Source organism: Chiloscyllium plagiosum, chromosome 4 (assembly GCF_004010195.1).
Source record: "Chiloscyllium plagiosum isolate BGI_BamShark_2017 chromosome 4, ASM401019v2, whole genome shotgun sequence".
Classification (NCBI taxonomy): domain Eukaryota; kingdom Metazoa; phylum Chordata; class Chondrichthyes; order Orectolobiformes; family Hemiscylliidae; genus Chiloscyllium; species Chiloscyllium plagiosum.
The window spans coordinates 41,226,331-41,244,420 of record NC_057713.1 but is presented as its reverse complement, the minus strand read 5'-3'; the positions used below and the strand labels follow the sequence as shown (position 1 = coordinate 41,244,420).

The window sequence follows — 18,090 nt, the reverse complement described above, 5'->3', positions numbered from 1 at the left end:
TGTCAGCCCAGGAATGTGACAGATGGACACTGAAAATTTGGGTACAAAGGCAGCAATCTGACAATGATTGCTGCACTTGGATGATTCAAGCCATTATTCAGCTAAGATGTCCACTCAGCTCCCTCATGTGGCTAGTTTATCTACATCTCAACTTCACTATAATTTTTTTAACCAAAGATGTACACAAACTCTCTATCAAATTATTACCTTGAATACATTTCAAGGAAATAAATCAACATTACAAACAACAATGTGCATGTATAAAAATATTTAACTCAATCTGTGTAGGCATGTTATGGCATGTGAGCAGATGGGACTTGAACCCAGACCTTCGAGCGCAGAGGTAGGGACTATAACTGCACTACAAGATCCCTTACAACTTGCATTTAATGTAGCAAAATGTCCCAACTGTGTCACTGATTAAAAATATTTATAATGCTGCAGCCACGGGATATATCAAGGCATAAAAATATTCATCTGTGCAGTGATGAATGGGAAAAAATTAGAATTAACAAAATCAAGTCTAAACGCAGGGATGTGGAGGTGGGTGTGAGGCGAGCTAGGAAGAGGAAAAACAGAACTTGTGAAAGGTAGAGATTAAATTCTAGAATTGTAACTACACAGATCATTCAGGCTATCGAGCCCATGTCAGCCCTCTGAAAGAGAGGTTGAGTTATGTCTATACCTTGGTGACTGGGATAGTGAAAAGAGAGGGGATAAAAGGTGTTGCATTTCCTACGCTTGCATGGAAAGGTGCTGTGGGAATGGGGAAAAGTGTGTTCAGATGACTGAGGAGGTACCAGGATGTTGCTGAGGAAATGGTCCTTTTGGAATGCTGAAAGGGGAGCAAAAGGGAAGACATGTTTGGTAGTGGCATCATGTTGGAAAATGTTATTACAGGGACAGTCAAATAGAATTACATGTGTGTCTTTCATAAGAGAGCTTCAGTTCAGTGGCAGAAATCATACTGGATAGATTCAAATACAAAATTATAGGAAAAATGAGCATAGATTTGGAAGGTGACAACATATTTGAGAGAAAAAGGTGACTGGAGATAATGTAGTAGTTTGTAAGGACAATGGTATCCAGGGTAGGTTTTTGAGCAGAGAGGTAATGACATTAGATTTAAAGCAAAGGGATACAGTACTTGAGAAGAGAGAATTGCTAATATGATTTCGAAATTGAAATTTCTAAATTTTCCAATCGAAATTAGGTGCTCAATAGTTTGATAGGAATAGGGATAGAGAAACAGAAGGTGGGCCTCAAGATCCACTTGGAGACAGCTGAGGGATGGGATAGTTACTGAAGAAAATTAGGAGTTTAGAGTTAGAGCAGAAGGAAATATTAGGAAATGTTTGGCCCAATGGACTAGGGGAAGCAAAGGAAGTAGCAGAGAATGGTCTTATGTTTGTGATAAGAATATCCACCTTTTGTTGGAATTGATGAGAGTAGTCCAAGAAGTCTGCTTGTTGTGGAAAAAAAAAACGGAAAGTTATTGGTGCATTCCAGGTTCAACCTTGAATTGTTATGAATCAAAAGTAAGCTTCAATGGTGTTTTAAGAAATTCAGTTAAACCACAGGCATTCATATGTGTCCTTTGGACTTAAGACTACAAAGTAAGTGGGAGAATGCTCGGGATGATGGTTTTATGATATTAAGGGCGTCAAGATTAGCAAATTGTCAGCTGAAAAAAGTATGAGGAGTTGCGAGTCAAAGGTTACATGATTGGAAACTTAAAGGTGTGGTGTCTAACAAAACAGACTCAGAATAAAAGTAAAATAACAGTAAACAATTATGCCAAATCTAAATTTTATATAAGTTACATCAGATTTTAATTGAAAAAAGATGGTATGATTTAAGGGCGGCACAGTGGTTAGCACTGCTGCCTTACATCGCCAGAGACCCGGGTTCAATTCCCGCCTCAGGCGACTGTGTGTGGAGTTTGCACATTCTCCCTGTGTCTGCGTGGGTTTCCTCCGGGTGCTCCAGTTTCCTCCCACAATCCAAAAAGATGTGCAGGTCAGGTGAATTGGCCATGCTAAATTGCCTGTAGTGTTAGGTGTAGGGGTATGGGAGGGTTGCGCTTCGGCGGGTCGGTGTGGACTTGTTGGGCCGAAAGGCATGTTTCCACACTGTAAGTAATCTAATTTAATCACAGTACTGGTTGAATTTTATTCTCAGAGCCTAAGGCAACAATTGAATCTCTCAATGTATTTCTGTTTATTTATGTCCTCCAGCAAATGCAGCACCTCTTATCAAAATAGGAAAGCAATTAATCAGAAAAACATGGACCAATCTATTCAATAGCAGCAGTAAAATAAAAAAAGAATAAAATTGCTGTTTAAAAATGCCGCAGATTTATTAAATACAGTTGGAAGATTTGTAAAAGCACACATTTGTCTAACAAATGTATTACTTCTTTATATAATGACATGCCACAGAGGAAACTTGCTGATTAAAGGGAAATTAAAGATTAAAGGGAAAGTGGCAGGATGGATAGCGTGTTGACGAAAAGGAAAAAAATAACAAAAACAAATGTGTTTTTCATATTGTACCTTTCATGACCAATAGCTTACTTCAGAAATAAAGTCAACATTTTTATGCAGGCAAATACAGCTGCCAATATGCACAATGCAAATGAGTTGTAACGATTTGAATGCCCACGTAATCTGCTCTTGCTCACAACAATTATTCGAGGGAAGAATGCTGATGCGACAGGGTGAAGGACAAATTTTCTAATGTTTTAACAATAACTTGCATTCATAAAGCATCTTTAAAATAATAAAACATTTCAAGATGCTTCACATAGGCAATATAAAACAAAATATGATTCCAAGCCACATAAATGGGCGGCACGGTGGCACAGTGGTTAGCACTGCTGCCTCACAGCGCCAGAGATCCGGGTTCAATTCCCGCCTCCGGCGACTGACTGTGTGGAGTTTGCACGTTCTCCCCGTGTCTGCGTGGGTTTCCTCCGGGTGCTCCGGTTTCCTCCCACAATCCAAAGATGTGCAGGTCAGGTGAATTGGCCATGCTAAATTGCCCGTAGTGTTTGGTAAGGGGTAAATGTAGGGGTATGGGTGGGTTGCGCTTCGGCGGGTCGGTGTGGACTTGTTGGGCCGAAGGGCCTGTTTCCACACTGTAAGTAATCTAATCTAGTCTAATCTAATAAATAGATGGTAAGTCAGATGGCTTACAGATTAGTCAAGCAGTAGGTTTTAGGAATAAAGGGAAGAGGACAGGCAAAGAGGTTTAGGGAGGATGGAATTCCAGAGCTTAGGACCTGGACAGCTAAAGATTCAGCCATCAGTGGGGCAAGTTTTAAAATTAGGAATCACATCTGAAAGATGGCAACTCCAACAATGCAATACTGTCTTAATAATTCATGGAAGGTCAATCTAGTCAAATCTTGACAAGGGACTCAACTCCACAACTAAAGATTCAGAGGCTACAAAGTTAATCTAGTGGTAGTTTTCAGAACAGAAGTTAGTATAGTTATCTTATATAGAATATACAGACAAAGGAATATATTTGACAAATAGATATTTAATGAAGATTAAAGCAGAAAAATATGAGATGATACACTTTGGAAACAAAAATAAGAAAGCGAAGCAAACTGATAAGACATTAAAACAAGTTAAAAGAAAACACGACAAGAGAGAACAACGGAACAAGATAATGAGCAGCAGGACACAAGGAAAAGGAACAGGGGGATTTTGGGATGCTTGTTTATAGATACCTGTAGGCAATAGGACAAGCTAATAGGTCATTAAGACAGCATGAGGGACACTTGCCTTTATTACTCCAAATACGGATTATCAGACCAGAGAGGTTATGTTGGAGCTATCCTTTGGTTAGGCCAAAGCTGCAATACAGTATGCAGTTCTGGTCATCACACTTTGAGAAGGATGTGATTTTACTGAATGGGATTGTATTGGGATATTCACCAGAATGTTGCATGGATTGCAGCAGTTTAACTATGAAGAGAGGTTGAGGAGAGACTTGATTGAGGTTTATAAGATTTTGAAGAGCAAGGTCAGGGTGGATAGGAAGAAGCTGTTCCCCTTAGTTGAAGGAGATGACGAAGAGGCATATCTTTTAAGGTGAAAAGCAGGAGGTACAATAGCTCAGTGGTTAGCACTGCAGCAGATACCAGGATTCAATTCCAGCCTCAGGCGACTGTCTGTGTGGAGTTTGCAGATTCGCCCCGTATCTGTGTGGGTTCCCTCTGGGAGCTCTGGTCCAAAGATGTGCAGCTTAGGTGGATTAGCCTTGCTAAATTGCCCATAGTGTTCAAGGATGTACAGGTTGGATGGGAAATGCAGGGTTACAGGGATAGGGTAGGTGGGTGAGTCTAGATGGGATTCTCTTTAGAGAGTCAGTGTGGACTTGACAGGCTGAGTGGTGTTGGGGTTCTGTGATTCTAGTTTTTTAAGGGATTTGAAGAAAATAAGTTTTAGCCAGAGGGCAGTGGGAATCTGGAATACACTCCCTGGGAGAGCAGCAGAGGCAAGAACCTCACAACCTTTATAAATGTTGATGAGCACTTGAAATGTCATAACATTCAGGCCAAGTGCTAGACAAATGAGATTAATGTTGACAAGTCAGCATGGACTCAATTACTCTAAGTAGAATAGCAATGCACCTGAATGATTTAGATACAAATCACTAAATTGGCATTGTTTGAATAGAAACAATCACCCAATTGGATTAGGTTCCCTATAATGTGGAAGCAGGCCATTTCACCCAACAAGTCCACACCGACCCTCCGAAGAGTAACCCACCCAGACCTATTTCCCTCTGACTAGAGCACATAACACTATGGGCAATTTAGCATGGCCAACTCACCTAACCTGCACATCTTTGGACTTTGGGAGGAAGCCGGAGCACCTGGAGGAAACCCACACAGACATGGGGAGAATGTGCAAACGCCACACACAGTTGCCCGAGATGGGAATCGAACCAGTGTCCCAGGCGCTGTGAAGCAGCAGTGCTAACTACTGAGCCACTGTGCCACCTCTGTGCAGCATAAACCCATTGTGCAAGGGATTAGGGAAAAGGCATGTGAATGGTACTAAGTCATAATGCTCATTAAAGAGTTGATACAAGAGAGAGACAATGGGCTGAATGGCTGCTGATCAGAATGTTGCATGGATTTGAGATGGCAAAAGTTGCAGGTTGGAAGGTGTTATTGAAAGAGCTTGGGTGAGTTAACGCTAGTCTCTAACCTGCTCTTGTAGCCACAGTAGTTATACAGCTATTCCAGTTCAGTTTCTGGTCAATAGTAACCCCCAGGATGTCAATGGTGGGGGATTTAGCAATGGTAATGCCACTGAGCATCAAGAGATGATGGTTAGTTTCTGTCTTATTGGAGACAGTCAATGCTTGGCACCAATGTTACTTGCCATTTGTCAGCCCAATTCTGGATGTCATTGTATTTGGACAAGTACTGCTTCAATATGTGCATCATGTACAATCAAAGCAGTCACACATTCAACTTCCACAAATTAAGTGCCAAATCATGCCCACCCACTTAACCTGTCTACATCCCTTTCTAGATTCTTTTGAGAGATCCTCACCACTTGCCTTCATGCCTAGTTTATATGATCCACAAAAATTATAGCTCATTCACTTACTTTACCTTCACATCCTTCTACATCTTCTCTGCATCCTCTCCGGTGGTTCTATTTCTCTTTAGCATAACTTTGAATTTTTAATTCTCTCTCTTTAGAAATAAAGTCTAGTGCTTGGTTTACTTTTCTTATCACCTTGATTTGTAGTGCACCTTTAATTATTGGTGCATTTGCACTCCAAAGTCCATTTGTCCCTCTACGCTACCTGGACTTGCACATTCAGATGAACAACTTACCTCTCTACACCTACAAAAAAAGATACTAATTCACATTTATCTGTGTTGAACTTCATTTGCCATTTATTTGTATATATCTTTTCCAGAGTTTCCATTCATCTTGTCTAAAAGTTACAATGGGTGGTCAGGGAAACTCCATGGAAATTCTATCTCATTACAGAATGAAAAGAAAATTATTTCAGGGATCTGGCGCAGGCACAATAAGTTGAATGGCTTACTCCTGTGCTGTAAAATTCCATTATATATTAACAAACAGTCAGATAATCAAGTTATTTTCATTCTCTGGCAAGTTATGAAATATTATCAAAGCAATGATTTTAGGAGATAATCTTTTGAATTTTTTAAATCAAGGAGAAAAGGAAAATATACTTGTTCTTAAAAAAAAGCAGTGCTGTTCGGTTCCGTACAACTGAAATGTTGTACAATTCAAATGTTGAAGCCTTTCCCTACCTTTCAGCCGAATTCTGTTCATGAATGTTTGCCAAAAGATCTATCAATACTTGTAGTTTCCCTGAATCCTTTGCAGTGAATGCAGCTGGTTCATAATTTATTGGAAATATCCCGGTCAGATCATCATAAGGGCTGCTTTCCAACTGATGGTCAAAATCAGTTGTCTTGCAGAGATTTTCCTTTCCCTAAGGGAAGAGACAGAAAATAAACTACCTCCATTTATAACACAAAGTGTATACCAAAGTCAATTTTCATTCATTTCACAGTAAGTGTCTGCTCCAAGTTGTAAGTTTATGCTTTAGGGTTTGCTTGTGCAAGCTGGTTGAATATCTGCCTTTTATTAATAACTAAAGGATAATGCTGATGCTGTTTGATACAATCAACTAACTGTTCTCACTTACAGCCTGTCATCATACCAGTACTAAAACTGATGCACTGTGTTATTCAACTCTGTGGGAGACACAATCTTTTTGGACTGATGACCTCATAGTTAGTCGAAAATACCACTAATGTAGCCACTGCATATTACAGCATGAAACATCTTGCTTAATCTGTTGTTCATTTTCTTATAAAACTTTGCCATTCCAGAATAATTTGAAGCAGAAGGGATACTTTTCAGGTAGAAAAATATGGCCTTTCCTGATTGGGAGGGTGAGCAAGCCTGAGCAATTTAACAGTTACACTAATAACCAAATTAAGGTAAATTAGTCAAGCTTGTAGTATGGCTTGCTTAATTATTTTCAATCAATCTGTTCAGATATGTTATGTCACACCTCTGGTAGGTAGGACTCATACCTGAAACATAGAGTACAGGAGCAGATGTAGGCCCTTCAACCCTGCTCCATTCATTAGTAGGATCATGGCTGATTATACAATTCAGTACCGTATTCCTGCTTTCACCTTATATCTTTTGATCCCTTTAGTTATAAGAACCATATTGATATCTTACTTGAAAATCTTCAATGTTTTGGCTTCGAGTTTCTATGCCAGAGAATTCTACAGGATCACCACCTCCTATGTGAAGAAATCTCTCTTCATATATGTCCTAAAAGGCCTACCCCTTATTGTTAGAACTTTCTGGTCCAGAGGTAGGGACATACCACTGTATCATAAGCTCATTCATGGATGCTCAAAACAACATACATTCATAAGCAGGAACACATTCTCTGCTTAAAAGAAAAAGGAATATGTTTTAACATTTGTGTCTTCATTTTTGTATCACTTGGAGTTGGGGACTTAATGGTCCCTAGTTGCTTTCCCCATGACAATGCTGTGGTTAATCAGAGTCAACGTGGCAACTAATCAGCACAGTTTTCCCATATATAAACTGCTGTGATTTTTTTTGAAATTTGGCACTTTTGCATTGGCCTGATGAATGTAAATCAAAAAGCTTCAGCAAAAAAAAAAAACTTTTTTCAGCAATATTCAAGGTCTGCACAACCAAGCAACTGGCATTATGAAGCTGTTCCTTTTAAATAACATTTCAGCTGTTGAAGCATGGAGGAGTAAATGTCAATAGCATTAACAAATTCTGCTCCTAACTTGACAATGTAGTTTTTGATACGAGATTGAACTTTATGAGGCTGCAGTTAGTGCCATTATAAGGATATTGTATTTGATGCTGACACACATGTACATTACAACAAAAATGACAGAATTTTATAGGAATGTAAACAGCTGATTTCATCTCCTTTAGCCAATAGCATCTAAATCAACTGTATTATCTATTCTGTCACCTAAGATTATGTAACAATACAAAGGGTAGTTCAATTCTACTTATGAACAATAGGAGACTCCAGCAGAAAAGTTAACCCATTTAACCCAGTTTTTCTATGCTTGTTTTTTCCTCTGGGAAATTCTGAAAAACCATCATTTGAGACAAAAGTTAATGAGCACTTAAAGATGCACTAACAGTGAGAAGCAACCAATGGATATTTGTTTTGAGGATAAGCCATGTTTTACCAATGGTTCATAGAACCTACATCCAAACAGATAAATAAAGGAATGCAGTCACTGTGGTTTACATGATCTTTAGATAGCATTTGATAGGTGCCTTATAGGATACTTATTGCAAAAAATCAAGTATGTAGTGTAAAACAAAACCAAAAGTATAAAATGCAACTAATACTAACTTGGTGTTGGTTTGCAAACAAAAAGTAATGAATTAAAGTTGCAATGATGGTTTATCGTACTTTTTTTTTTATTATTTAGCAACGTGAATTACCAAGATGATGGCACCAGCATGGCAGCCACTTCTTCACTTCTTTTCTGACTCTTTTTGTCTTTTACTTCGTCTTCTTCCCTTCGGTGGTGATGGAGGGGACAACATCAAAGAGGAGAGGGTCAGAGTAGGATTCTTGGCAAGGCGGGACTCCTAGTTGTAGTGGGACCAGAGCAGGGATTCCGGGCGTTGGCAAGTGGCAGCAGTGTGGTATGCCCAGAGCGAGGACTCAAGGCATGGGCGAGGTGGCAGCTTCAGCACAGCTACTTTAGTGGAGCTAGGGACTCCTGGTTGTAGTGGGCCCAGAGCAGGGATTCCAGTCTTTGGTGAGGCAGGGCTGAAGAAGCCATGGTGTGGCATGCTAGGAGTAGGAACTCCAGGCATCAGTGAGGCGGCAGCAGCAGAGCCACAAACCCCTGGTTGTGGTAGGCTCAGAGCGGAAAATCCTGGTGGTGGCAGTTCTTGGTTGTGTTAGGACCAGAGCCAGGGTCTCCTGGTTATTGATGAGGTGGTAGCAGCAGCGGAGTTGGAGACTCGGGTTGCATGGGACCTGGAATCGGCAGCCCATTGGTTGGGTGGGCCCAGTGATGAAGAGGTGGTGTCTGAAGAGTGGTAACTCTGATGTTGACGGGTCCTGCGCAGGTGGTGGCGCTGGTGTCATTGGTCGGCGGGCACAGGTCTCCGGATTCACAGTAGAGACAGTTTCAGCTTTGCCTTTTTATTCTTAAGGTATTCAAATGGAATTTGGTTATGGCAACAGTTGAAGCTTTTTACTGTATTTTACCATGTTGTTAACTGTGGAGTACAAGTGGCAATAAATCATCATCATTCATTCAAATTATCAAATTGTAATTGCTTTTGAGTAATAAACTTTGTTCTTTTGTCAGCAATACACTGACAGTGTACATGTTTTGTTTTATTCATTCCTAAAATATGTGTGTTACTGGCTGGATCAACATTTATTGGCCATCTCTAACTGCCCTTAAGAAAATGGATGAGCGGACTTTGTAGTCCATTTGCTGTAAGTATAATGCTGTTAGGGAGAGAGCTCCAGGATCTTGACTTAGAATGGTGGGTAGCTTGGGGGGAGGGCAGAATTTTGAAGGTGAGGGTGTTCATTCCATGTATTTGTTGTCCTTGTCCTTCTAGATGGTTGTGACTATGAGTTTGGAAGGTGCTGTATAAGAAGCCTTGGTGAATTTCTGCAAGGTATCTGGTAGATGGGTACACACTGCTGCTACTGAGTGTTGATGGTGGAGGGACTGAATGTGATGGAGTGCATTCAAGTGGGCTGCTTTGTCCTGGATGGTGTCAAGCTTCTTGAGTATTGTTGAAGCTACACTCATGTGGGGAGCATTGCAACACATTGAAACGTAGAAAATAGGAACAGGTGTAGGCTATCCAACATGACCATAGTTGATCATCCAACTCAGTACTAGTTCCCACTTTTTCCCCATACCCTTTCATCCCTATAGCCCCAAGAACTATATCTAACTCCTTCTTGAAAACATTCAATGTTTTAGCCACAACCACTTTCTGTGGCCAAGTATTCCACAAAAACTCACCACTCACTTGTTATCTTCTCATCTAAGTTCTAAATGACCAACCCTATATCCTTAACTTCTAAGAAAACAAACAAACATACATGATAATTTGAATACAACACTGACATAGAAAAGTATAGCACAGAACAGTCCCTTCGGCCCACGATGTTGTGCCAAGGATTATTCCTAATCTAAAATAAAATACCGAACCTACACACCCCTCAATTCACTGCTGTTCATGTGCATGTCCAGCAGTCACTTAAATGTCCCTAATGACTCTGCTTCCACCACCACCACTGACAACACATTCCATGCATTCACAACTCTCTGCGTAAAGAACCTAGCTCTGACGTTTTCTCTATACCTTCTTCCTAATATCTTAAAACAATGACCCCTCGTGCCAGTCAATCCTGCCCTGGGAAAAAAGTCTCTGGCTATTGACCATGGCTCTCATTACCTTGTATACCTCGATCAGGTCACCTCTCTTCCTCCTTCTCTCCAGAAAGAAAAGTCCGAGCTTAGTCAACCACTCTTCATAAGACAATGCTCCAGCAGCATCCTGGTAAACCTTCTTTGCACCCTCTCTAAAGCCCCCCATCTTTCCTATAATAGGGCAACCAGAACTGGACACATTATTCTAAGTTTGGTCTGACCAGGGTCTTGTAAAGTTGCAGCAAAACCTCACGGCTCTTTAACAGGGGATTGAGTTTATGAAAGCCAAAACACCATATGCTTTCTTAAAAACCCTATTCACTTGGGTGGCAACTTTGAGGGATCTATGCATTTGAACACCAAGATCCCTCTGTTCCTCCACACTGCCAAGAATTTTGTGTTTAATCCTATATTCAGCATTCAAGTTCAACCTTCCAAAATGCATCACTTCGCATTTATCCATGTTGAACTCCAGGAATGAATGATGATTTATTGTCTCTTGTACTTTACAATGAACCACACAAAATACTCTCCCTTTGCCCAGATGAATGCAATTTTAACAACATGCAGGAAGTTCAACACTATTCAGGATGAGGTTGCCTATTTGACTGTAGTCCCCATCCATCATCTTAACCCTCAGTGCCTGAACCCATTCAATGTGGTAGCAGTGGGACAACCAAAAAGTAATAAGAGCATGGAGGTTGTTGGAGCTGTATAAAACTTTGGCTGGGCCACAGCTGGAGTACTGTATGCAGTTCTGGACACCACACTATAGAAAGGATGTGATTGCACTGGAGGGGTACAGATGAGATTCACCAGGATGTTGCCTGGGTTGGAGCAGTTCAACCATGAAGAGAGGCTGCACCAGCTCATATTGTTTTCTTCAGAGCACAGTAAACCGAGAATGGGACCAGAATGAGGTGTATAAGATTATGAGGGGCATGAACAAGGTTGACAGGAATGTCAGAACATTCAAGGCTATGGGCAAAGTGCTGATAAGTCAGCTCAGACCTGATGGGCTAAAGGGCCTCTTCGGCGCTGTATGACCAAATAGCAACTTACTAAATGTTCTGGGATACCTTGCAAGTCTCAAAAGCTATTGTCTAGAAAAACAAAAACACTAGACTAAAGAGATCATCACTTGGAAGCTCCTCCAGGACCAAGATTCACACTGTGCTGATTTGGAAATATATTGCTGCTTCATTATAGCCGCAAGATCAAAATCTTGGAATTTATTACTTAACAGTATCTTCACTACACAGACTACAATGACTGACCACCATCTCAGGACCAAAACAGATTTGGCACCAAATGCTGACCTTACCAATGTGCCCATATCCCATGAATGATTGAAAAATGCTGAATTCACTTTCATTTTTGAGGTTGGAGTTGGCCATAAAAATCACATTATTGAAATTTACTAAAACACAAAAGTACACCATTTGACAAACAGCAGGGTAAACTGCAATATACATCAGGAAAATAAATAAGGACTCTATTCCATTCCTCCATTTCCTCAGTCGCCATTGCAAGACCCCCCTTCCTAGCTTATTCCTACCAAACGTACAATCTCTGGAGAACAAGATGGATGAATGCAGATCACAGCTTCCAGCGTGAACTGCGGGACTGCTGTGCACTCTGCTTCACGGAAACCTGGCTCAACCCATCTATTCCTGACTGTGAACTTCAGGCTAATCATTTTTCTATCCATCGTATGGACCGTACAGCGTCCTCAGGTAAGACAAAGGGTGGAGGGGTTTGCTTTTTCATGAACAACTTGCGGTGCACAGGCATTGCAAACCTGGGCAGCCATTGCTCCCCAAACCTTGAATTCCTCAACATCAAATGCCGCCCCTTCTATCTACCACGAGAATTTACAGCTGCTATACTAACTGCTGTGTACATACCACCACAAGCAAAGGTTGAGGAAGCTCTGGATGTGCTGTACTCCACCATGAACACCCTGGAGACAGAACACCCCGAGGCCCTGTTTATTGTAACTGGCGACTTCAATCAAGCCAATCTAAGGAAGGTGTTGCCCAAGTACCAGCAGAACATTACCTGCCCCACCAGGGGCCTGAATATTTTAGACCATGCTACACCACTGTGAAGGATGCCTACCACTCCATCCCCTGCCCTCAATTCAGGAACTCCGATCACAATGCTGTGTTTCTTATTCCTGCTTACCGGCAAAAGCTCAAGCAGGAGACCCCCTCACGGATACAGGTCCAGTGCTGGTCGGAGGAGGCAGAGGATCAACTCCGGTGCTGTCTGGAATCGGCTGATTGGGCCATGTTCAAACAGTCCGCAGGTACCTTGAATAAGTACACCACCACCGTCACAGACTTTATCGGCAAGTGTGTGGAGGACTGCATACCACGGAAGTCAATCCGGGTGTTCCCCAACAGGAAACCCTGGATGAATCAAAACATACAGAACCTGCTAAAAACCAGGCGTGAAGCCTTCAGATCAGGAGACCCACTCAAATATAAGGATTCCAAGTATGATCTTCGGAGAGCCATTAAGACCGCCAAGGACCAATTCCGATCCAAACTAGAGACCCAGACACCCAGCGACTATGGCAAAGACTGAATGACATCACAGGTTCTAAAAAGAGACAGTGCAAGATAGCAGACAATGACATATTCCTCCCAGATCGTCTCAATGCCTTCTATACTCACTTTAAGCAAAATTTCAGCGGAGAGATGACACCTATTCTGACAAGTCCTGACGAACCTATCCTAATAGTCAAAGCATCAGAGGTCAGATCAGTTTTCCTTCCTGTGATTCCCAAGGGCGGCACGATGGCACAGTGGTTAGCACTGCTGCCTCACAGCGCCAGAGACCCGGGTTCAATTCCCGCCTCAGGTGACTCTGTGTGGAGTTTGCACATTCTCCCCGTGTCTGCGTAGGTTTCCTCCAGGTGCCCTCCCACAGTCCAAAAGTGTGCAGTTAGGTGAATTGGCCATGCTAAATTGCCCGTAGTGTTAGGTGAAGCGGTAAATGTAGGGGAATGGGTCTGGGTGGGTTGCGCTTCGGCGGGTCGGTGTGGACTTGTGGGCCAAAAGGCCTGTTTCCACATTGTAAGTAATCTAGAAAGCGATGGGACCACATGGAGTACCAAGCAGTATATTCAGAGCATGCACAGATCAACTGGCAGAGGTGTCCTTGGACATCTTCTGCCTGTTTCAAGAGGGCCAACATCATCTCTGTGCCTAAGAAGGATCGTGCAGCATGTCTCAACGACAACTCAATGTCTCAACCGCCCAGTGGCCCTAAGTTTGGTGGTCATGAAGTGCTTTGAAAGGCTGGTCATGGCATTAGTCACTTCCAGCATCCCCACTACTCTTGACCCACTCCAATTTGCCTAATGGACCAACAGATCCATGTCAGATATCATATCATTTCCCCTTCACTCCTCCCTAGAACATCTTGACACCAAGAACAGCTACGTAAGAATCCTACTCATTGACTACAGTTCACCCTTGAGACTGATTACTAAACTTAGTGATCGCAGAGTCTCACACTCCTCAACTGGGTCCTCAGTTTCCTGACCCACAGGCCGCAATCAGTGAAGATTGGGGATAATATTTCATCCTCACTAACACTCAACACTGGAACCCTCCAGTGGTGTGTATTCAGTCCCTTACTGTACTCACTGTCTACCCATGACTGCGTTGCTAAATACCAGACTAATGCCATTTACAAGTACGTTGCTGACACCATCATAGTTGGTCAAATGTCAGATGGCAACAAAACAGACTATAGACGGGAGGTGGAAGACCTGGAAAAATGGTGCACTGCGAACAACCTGTCTTTCAATGGCAGCAAAAGCAAGGAACTCATTATTGACTTTTGGCAGGATGTTACTCATGCCCCCCACTAGAAATTAACAGCACAGAGGTGGAACAAGTGGGAAGTGTCAAGCTCCTGGGGATATCATCCACAACATGGTGCCTTGGACTCTTCTTATGGACGCACTGGTTACAAAGGCCCAACAGTGTTGCTTCTTCAGGCAGCTGAGGAAATTTGACATGATGGCGAATACCCTTGCCAATTTTTATAGGTGTGCCATTGAGAGCATTCTGTCTGGATATATCACTACCTGCTATGGCAACTATACCATTCAAGATCAGAGACTGTTACAGAGTGGTGAACTCAGCCTGGACAATCACAAAGGCCAACCTCCCATTTATAGAATCCATCTACTAGGCCTGCTGTCAAGGAAGGGCAGCAAGCATTCTCAAAGATCCATCCCTGGCAATGTTTTTCTACAACCTCTACCATCGGGGAGACAGTACAGAAGCCTGAACACATGCACCAGCCGGATTCAAAACAGTTTCTACCCTACTATTGTTAGAATACGGAATGGACTCTCAAACTCTTAACATTCACCTGCACCTGTGTTTTTGTTTTTGCTGCGTTTACCTATTATTTACTATCTATGCTACCTAACTACGTGAGCTGCCTGTACTGCTCGCAAGACAAAGCTTTTCACTGTGCCTCGGTACACGTGACAATAAATTCAATTCAATTCAATGTTCAGAAAACGCGATCTTCCATACTAGTATTTCTAATGTGCCTTCCCGTTCCCTCAACCTAGGTTTCTTCATTCCACATTGTGAGAAGTTATACAACACCAGGTTATATTAAAACAGGTTTATTTGAAATCTTTCAGAGCTTTCAAGCTTTCAGAGTACAGCCCCTTCAGAGAGAAGAGCACACAGTCACAGAATTTATAGACAGAGAGATCAAAAAGATCATACAACTCTCTATGAACTGATGAGTGTGGTTCAAATAATAAGTCTCTGCAAGTGACCAAGAGTGTTAGATGGTGTGAGGGTGAGGAATCTTGTAACTCTGATTTAAGTTAGAGAAACACAATCATTCCTAATGTGGGTTGTGTGTAAAAAAGGCATGCAAAAGAAGCAATTTGCAGAGTTCAGTCATTTTGATGGAACATACTCAGTTAGGATTTCCCAAAGTTTAAAATAACTCTGATTAGTGATTGAGGTTCTGAATGCATGCATTGTTTAGCCCACGGGCTCTGCGACTCTCTTACGAAATTGTGTTTTAAGGACAGATGTCTTTATACGGTAATGATTTATGGTATACTTTGGAAAAAAAAGCACCAAAATCCCAGCAGAATTCCAAATGTAACTACAAGAAATGGAAGGAAAACACTAAGTAGCCCAATGGACCAAATGTTCAACTTTAATAGCAAGGGTTTGTTTGAAAATATATAATCTCTCTAGGCAAATGCTCTGCAACTGCACTTTGCTATTCAATTTACTGTGCTTCCTTGAGTACATTCAAAAAAATGAAATGAAAAATGTGATTAAATGGGTTCTCCTCTAGAAAAGAGACATGAACAATGTGTCTATGTCAGCACACATTTAAGAGCGTTATATAATGTGCATTTTATTTACTTAAGCTCTGACCTTCACTATGTGTAGTTTCTCCCAATAACTAAGCCAGAACAAGCACTTCAGGGCAGAGGTCAAATACAGTTCACAATCTTGATCTCTAATAGGCATAAGCAAAAAGTATGTAAGTGTCACATTTCAAGGATGACTTTTGGTGAGCAGAGAACACCGAATTCTCTTTTAAATCCTACTTCTAGCTAACCTCTATTCAATAGTGCAGGATTCTTGCTAGGCATACATATCTTAATATAATTAAAAATCATGCTTTTTCCCCTCTGTTCCTCTGCCTTATAAAAAAAAATTGGCAGTGTGCTGCATGCCCCCGCCATTGCCCTTCAGAACATAGAACATAGAAAAGTACAGCGCAGTACAGGCCCTTTGGCCCTCAATGTTGCGCCAATCCAAGCCCACCTAACCAACACTAGCCCACTATCCTCCATATGCCTATCCAATGCCCGTTTAAATGCCCATTAAGAGGGAGAGTCCACCACTGCTACTGGCAGGGCATTCCATGAACTCACGACTCGCTGAGTAAAGAATCTACCCCTAACATCTGTCCTATAGCTACCACCCCTTAATTTAAAGCTATGCCCCCTCGTAATAGCTAACTCCATACGTGGAAAAATGTTCTCATGGTCAACCCTATCAACTGCATCATGACCTCAGGACTCCGGAACTCAATTCCTCTACCAATAAAAGCCAGTACGCCATATGCCTTCCTCACCGCACTATTTACTTGGGTGGCAACTTTCAGAGATCTGTGTACATGGACACCAAGATCCCTCTGCTCATCCACACTACCAAGTATCCGACCATTAGCCCAGTACCCCATCTTTTTGTTGTTCTTCCCAAAGTGAATCACCTCACATTTAGCTACATTGAATTCCATTTGCCACCTTTCTGCCCAGCTCTGCAGCTTCTCTATATCTTGCTGTAACCTGCCACATCCTTCCTCACTGTCAGCAACTCCTCCGACTTTCGTATCATCTGCAAACTTGCTCACCCAACCTTCTAACCCCTCTTCCAGGTCATTTATAAAAAATGACAAACAGCAATGGTCTCAAAACAGATCCTTGCGGAACACCGCTAGTAACTGCACTCCAAGATGAACCTTTACCATCAACTACTACCCTCTGTCTTCTTCCAGCCAGCCAATTCCTAATCCAAACCTCCAACTCACCCTCAATGCCATACCTCCGTATATTTTGCAGTAGCCTACCATGGGGAACCTTATCAAACCTTATCAAAAATCCATATACACCACATCTACCGCTTTACCCTCGTCTACCTCCTTAGTCACCTTCTCAAAGAATTCAGAACTGGTTACCTGGGGTGGTTTTCTCTTGTATACCTAATGCCTAGCTTCTATTTTATGCCTCCTTAATATATCATGGATGCTTTGGGGAAGAGAGCAGGAGAAATTAAATCTGCATTTCACATCAGTGAAATTTCTTTCTACATAATACTTTTTGCTTAGTTAATAAACATAGCATTAAAATTATACACAAACATAAATATATTAAAAAAAATTAAAATATATATTTTCTGACACACTGCAGCATTAAAATGGCAGCTCTCCCCTGACATTTTCACTTTTAGATCACATTGGTTGCAGTTGTTTTCGTTCAAAAATGTTTTGGATAAGGAAATTATTTATGTGTAACAGCATACATGATCTACTTACAAATAAACAAGTCACACATACTCACTATTTTTCTGCTAGGCAAGATTTCAAACACATACCTTAATTGATTTAAAGAAGAGTGTAGGATGATTGCAGAGTTTTTTCAGTAACCCTATGCATATTAAGTGGGAGCTGTTCTCCAAACTTCCCTGTAGGCAAGATTTCACTGCATGGGATGCCAGCAGTTTGTGATAAAGTTCAAGTTGCAATACAGCTGGACGGCAGAAGACAATCCATTCAGTCTTCGGAGGGAGGTAATTGTTAATGATGTCCTGTGTCCGTCGAAGTATAAAGAACCCAGTTAATCGGCAGAGCTCAGTTGCTCTCTCTTCACCCAATTGCTTTTCATCCTAAAGACAAAACGAAATGGCAAAACAGCAAAAGCTGGAATGTTCAAATGCAGAGGGAAGAATTCTGGAATTGATGGCTTTTAAACAAGACTGCACTGTTTATTCTTCAGCTAT

The 18,090-nt window shown here is 41.6% G+C and overlaps 1 protein-coding gene across 3 annotated transcripts in view; it reads right to left on the bottom strand.

Moving 5' to 3' along the window:
• rad54b (RAD54 homolog B) overlaps positions 1-18,090 on the bottom strand; it is a 210,414-nt gene that overhangs the window by 25,989 nt on the left and 166,335 nt on the right. For all 3 annotated transcript variants that reach the window (XM_043688055.1, XM_043688057.1, XM_043688056.1), the window contains 2 exons: positions 17,686-17,976; positions 6,320-6,504 (listed from right to left, as the gene is read on the bottom strand). In XM_043688055.1, coding sequence (XP_043543990.1) covers positions 6,320-6,504; positions 17,686-17,976 — 476 coding nt within the window. The remainder of the gene's footprint in view (positions 1-6,319; positions 6,505-17,685; positions 17,977-18,090) is intronic.